We start from the raw sequence: 6,000 nt of genomic DNA, 5'->3' as shown, positions 1-6,000 counted from the left end.
GGGAACTGTATTCGGCATAACAATGGGAAGTCTGGGAAACATCTTCCAAGTTATTTACAGTCTGAATGGCGCCATTGCTGGTCCGCTCAAAGGACTGTTCTTGGCTGGCATGGTGATGCCATGGGTTAATGCTAAGGTGAGGCACTGTTAGAGGTAAGCTAAAGCTTGAATGTAATATATTTCAATTAAACGGTATTCTGACAAACAGTATGTTCCTGGACACTGCACTCCACATCACACTATGCTACTATACAGTTTTTGTCAACATAGCAGATCATAGTGGGTATTTTTGACGATATTAAGTTTGTAGGGACAGACTACAACTAGCAAAGTAACATATTCAACATCATCACACACTGCAACGCAGACAAACCAAGACAATTTGCTGTTTATTGTTTTATACAATGTATTCACAAACAATGTGCGCCTGCCGACATACACATGTGCTACAAATTCCGTGCTCCCGTTAGTGTGCTCGACTAGAGTGCATTTCAACACTGACTATCCATTACTGCTATGTGCGTGAACATGTGCATATCAAAACAATGTACAGCCTGAACCATTACAATGCACACTTTGTCTCTTCCTTTCCACCAAGGGTGCGTTTGTGGGGTTCCTGGTGTCCTTCTGCTTCAGTGTATGGCTCATGATTGGTCAGTTACTGAATGGGGATGGGACGCCCCCGCCACTGCCTCTCTCTGTGGAGGCTTGTCCTCTCTCTTCAAACTTTACTTTGGACGCCTTCACTGCACTCACCAATATGTCACACTCCTACGCCAATATCACTGTCGAGCAGTGAGTGGCATGTCTTACACGTACTTTGCTTTGGTTCAGATAGACTTGCACAAATGCTTTCAGCTTCCAGCTGACTTACTGAAATGTACAAAATGACGAGTGTTGTTAACATATCAATGATTCTTCGGCTAAAACATTTGATTTCTGATTGCAGGTTTGTAGAACCCATATATATATATATATATATATATATATATATATATATATATATATATATATATATATATATATATATATATATATATATATATGGGTTTCACAAACCTGCAATCAGAAATCAAATGTTTTAACCGAAGAATCATTGATATGTTAAGCAACACTCGTCATTTTGTACATTTTATTAAGTCAGCTGGAAGCTGAAAGCATTTGTGCAATATATATATATATATATATATATATATATATATATATATATATATATATATATATATATATATATATATATATATATATATATATACGAGGGGTATCGTAAAGTTTCAATTATGACCATGGAGTAAACGAGTCAGAAACTTCATTTTTATTTGTGGTTCTTAAGACTTCTCTACATAGTCACCGTCCAGAGTCACACATTTCTCCCATCGTTTCTTGACCTTCCGCAGACCGCCGTTGTAGAAGTCCTGTTGAAAACCACTGTTCCACCTCTTGAATGACGTCATCTGTATCATCAAATCGCCGACCACGCAGTGGATTTTTCATCTCTGGGAACAAGAAAAAGTCGCTTGGGGCGAGATTGGGAGAATAGGGTGGATGCGGCATGATTTCATAGCCACATCGCCTTGCTTCCACATCTGCAGCTTGAGATGAGTGAGCGGGTGCATTGTCGGCAAGGAGACGAACTCCTTTGGTGAGCATACCGCGGCGTTTCTTCTTCAGAGCATCTCGCAACTTGTTCAGAAGTGTGCAGTAGTATGCGCTAGTGATCGTCTGACCCTTTGCAAGGTAGTCTGTGAGGATGACTCCACGACAGTCCCAAAAAACTGACAGCATGACCTTCCCTGCATACGTCTGCACCTTAGCCTTTTTGGGGGAAGGGGATGTGGTGTGCTTCCACTCCTTGCTCATCTCTTTGTTCTCTGGATCATGCAAATAGATCCAAATTTCGTCCATAGTTACCAGACGACCAAAGAAATCCTCTTCATCCTGCTCCAAAAGAATCAACATCTGCCTCGACAGGTCACGCCGTGTTTGCCTTTGGAGAGGAGTCAGTAAGCGCGGAACCCAGCGTGCTGACACCTTAGACATGTGCAGTTCGTCGTGAATAACTTTCCACACCTGCGGTAACTAAGACCAGCCACATGCATGATCACGTAGATGGTTACTCGTCGGTCTCCCAGGATAAGATCCTCCACTTTCTTTACTGTCAGTGAATGATGGTCGTCCACTTCTTGGCTCGTCTGTGAGGGACATGTGGCCCGTTTGGAAATTTCTTTTACATCTCACAACAGTGTCATATGACGGGCAATCATCACCATAGACAGCCTTCATTTTATCATGGATTTGCCGGGCACTGTAACCCTTCAAATGCAGGAACTTAATCACGCTGCGAGCCTCAGTCTTCTCCATCTTGCAGGTTAGTGACATCTAGCGCCACTAGTAAAAAAATAAACAAACTTAAGAGAACATTTTTGCACCATCATGCACATGAGGACCAGTGGTTACTCTGACAAAATTTCATCGACACAGCTGAATAACTTCTGGGTGATAATTAAAATTTTACGATACCCCTCGTATATATATATATATATATATATATATATATATATATATATATATATATATATATATATATATATATATATATATATATATATATATATATATATATATATATATATATATATATATATATATATATATATATATATATATATATATATATATATATATATATATATATATATATATATATATATATATATATATATATATATATATATATATATATATATATATATATATATATATATATATATATATATATATATATATATATACACACACACACACACACACACACACACACACACACACACACACACACACACACACACACACAGTTGCTATAGGCTTCAACACACATGCATATATATATATATATATATATATATATATATATATATATATATATATATATATATATATATATATATATATATATATATATATATATATATATATATATATATACACACACACACACACACACACACACACACACACACACACACATATATATATATATATATATATATATATATATATATATATATATATATATATATATATATATATATATATACTGATCTCCATTATGGCTTCCATAAAGGCCGCTCTAAAGGTGATATGGCTTTCCTTATAGAGTCTTGGTCATCCTCTTTTAAAGATTTCCGTGAAACATTTGCTGTAACGTTAGACATATCCAAGGCTTTTGAAAGAGTCTGAAACAAGGCTTTGATCCCAAAAATGCCCTCCTACCTCCTCCTCTCTGCAACTTCATCTCAAATTTCCTTACTGACCTTCATATTGCTGCTGTGGTAGACGGCCACTTTTACTTCTATATATATATATATATATATATATATATATATATATATATATATATATATATATATATATATATATATATATATATATATATATATATATATATATATATATATATATATATATATATATATATATATATATATATATATATTAATGGTGCTGTTCCTCAGGAGTCTGTCCTGTCACCCACTCTCTTTCTATTATTCATTAATGATCTTAACCAAACTTCTTGCAGTATCCACTCCTACGCTGATGATGCCACCTTACTTTTTTCACGTCCTTTCAGAGACAACCAAACTATTCTGTCCCTCTATCCTTACGCGGAGATCTCCATCATTGGAGATTTCAATGTTAACCACCAGCTCTGGCTTTCCTTTCCCTTCACTGACCATCCTGGTGAACTAGCCTTTAACTTTACTATCCTCCATGACCTAGAGCAACTGGTGCAACACCCTACTCGTATTTCTGACCGTCTTGGAGATACGCCCAACATTCTTGATCTTTTCCTTATCTCTGATCCTTCTGCCTATGCTGTCACCCTATCTTCTCCGTTGGGCTCCTCCGCTCACAATCTCATTTCTGTATCTTGTCCTATTTCTCCAATTCCTCCTCAGGATCCCCAAAACGGAGGTGCCTCTGGCGTTTTGCCTCTGCCAGTTGGGGACCTGAGGAAGTATTATGCTTATTTTCTCTGGAATGATTACTGTTTCCGTGTCAGAGACCCATCTCTTTGTGCTGAACGCATAACAGAGGTGATAGTGTCTGGCATGGAGGCGTACATTCCTCATTCTTTTCTCAACCTAAACCTTCTAAACCTTGGTTTAACTCAGCCTGTTCTCGTGCTATACATGATAGAGAGGTTGCCCACAAAAGGTACTTGAGCCTTCCATCTCCTGAATCTCATGCACTTTATATTTCTGCCGGAATCATGCCAAGTCTGTTCTTCAACTTGCCAAACACTCTTCATAAATAGAAAATGTCAAAATCTTTCAAACTCAAACTCCCTCGTGACTTCTGGCATCTAGCCAAAAACATCTCAATAACTTTACTTCTTCATCTTTCCTCCTTTATTTCATCCTGATGGCACCACTGCCATCTCTTCTGTCTCTAAAGCTGAACTCTTCTCAAACCTTTGCTCACAACTCCACCTTGGATGATTCTGGGCTTGTCCTCCTCTCCTCCTCCCTCTGACTATTTCATGTCTACAATCAAAATTCTTCGTAATGATGTTTTCCATGCCCTTGCTGGCCTAAACCCTCGGAAGGCTTATGGACCTGATGGGGTCCCTCCTATTGTTCTCAAAAACTGTGCTTCCGTGCTTGCACCTTGCCTGGCCACTCTTTCAACTTTGTCTATCGACTTCTAACTTGCCTACATTCAGCTTGTTCCTAAAAAGGATGACCGTCCTTATCCCTCAAACTACCGTCCCATAGCTTTAATCTCTTGCTTGTCTAAAGTTCTTAATCTAACCTGAATAGGAAGATTCTCAAACATCTGTCACTTCACAATCTTCTATCTGATCGCCAGTATGGCTTCCGTCAAGGCCGCTCTACTGGTGATCATCTGGCGTTCCTTACTGAGTCTTGGTCATCCTCTTTTAGAGATTTCGGTGAAACTTTTGCTGTAGCGTTAGACATATCAAAAGCTTTTGATAGAGTCTGGCACAAAGCTTTAATTTCAAAACTGCCCTCCTACGGTTTCTATCCTTCTCTCTGCAACTTTATCTCAAGTTTCCTTTCCGACCGTTCTATTGCAGCTGTGGTAGACGGCCACTGTTCTTCTCCTAAATCTATTAATAGTGGTGTTCCTCAGGGTTCTGTCCTGTCACCCACTCTCTTTCTATTATTCATTAATGATCTTCTTAACCAAACTTCTTGCCCTATCCACTTCTACGCTGATGATACCACCCTACATCTTTCCACGTCCTTTCAGAGACGACCAACCCTTCGTGAAGTCAATAGATCAAGCAGGGATGCCACAGAAAGCCTGACTTTTGATCTTTCTAAGATTTCTGATCGACGCAGAGAAAACTAAGTGGTGTTCAATGCGTTAAAAACTCTATTCCTCCATCTATCAACTCGACACAACCTTCCAAACAACTATCCCTTTTCTTCAATGACACCCAACTGTCACCCTCTTCTACAATGAAAATCCTCGGTTTGTCCTTTACTCACAATCTTAACTGGATACTTCACATCTCATCTCTTGCTAAAAACAGCTTCTATGAAGTTAGGCGTTCTGAAGCGTATCCGCCAATTTTTCTCGCCCTTCCAACTCTTAACTCTGTAGAAAGGCCTTATCCGTCCTTGTACGGAGTACTCTTCGTGGGTGTTCCATTCACACAGGCTCATTAGATAAGGTGGAATCAAAAGCTTTTCGTCTCATTAACTCCCTTCCTCTGAATAACTGTCTTCAGCCTTTTTATCAACGCCGGAATGTTGTATCTCTTGCTATCTTTTTATCGCTACTTTCATGCTAACTGCTCTTCTGATCTTTCTAACTACATGCCTTCCCTCCTCCTGCGGCCTCGCTGCACAAGGGGTTCTTCTGCCTCTCACCACTATTTTGTCCAACTCTAATGCAAGAGTCAATTAACTAATACTGTCAATCGTTCATACCTTTATCTGGTAAACTCTGGCACTCCTTGCCTGGTTC

The 6,000-nt window shown here is 38.6% G+C and overlaps 1 protein-coding gene across 1 annotated transcript in view; it reads left to right on the top strand.

Moving 5' to 3' along the window:
- LOC123518019 (sodium-coupled monocarboxylate transporter 1-like) overlaps positions 1-6,000 on the top strand; it is a 29,445-nt gene that overhangs the window by 21,363 nt on the left and 2,082 nt on the right. Inside the window, exons 12-15 of the mRNA XM_045278520.1 lie at positions 1-136; positions 599-795; positions 1,908-2,003; positions 2,339-2,368. The exon at positions 1-136 is cut by the window's left edge and continues 19 nt beyond it. Coding sequence (XP_045134455.1) covers positions 1-136; positions 599-795; positions 1,908-2,003; positions 2,339-2,368 — 459 coding nt within the window. The remainder of the gene's footprint in view (positions 137-598; positions 796-1,907; positions 2,004-2,338; positions 2,369-6,000) is intronic.

Source organism: Portunus trituberculatus, chromosome 43 (assembly GCF_017591435.1).
Source record: "Portunus trituberculatus isolate SZX2019 chromosome 43, ASM1759143v1, whole genome shotgun sequence".
NCBI classification, from domain to species: domain Eukaryota; kingdom Metazoa; phylum Arthropoda; class Malacostraca; order Decapoda; family Portunidae; genus Portunus; species Portunus trituberculatus.
This window is presented reverse-complemented; position numbering and strand designations above follow the sequence as displayed.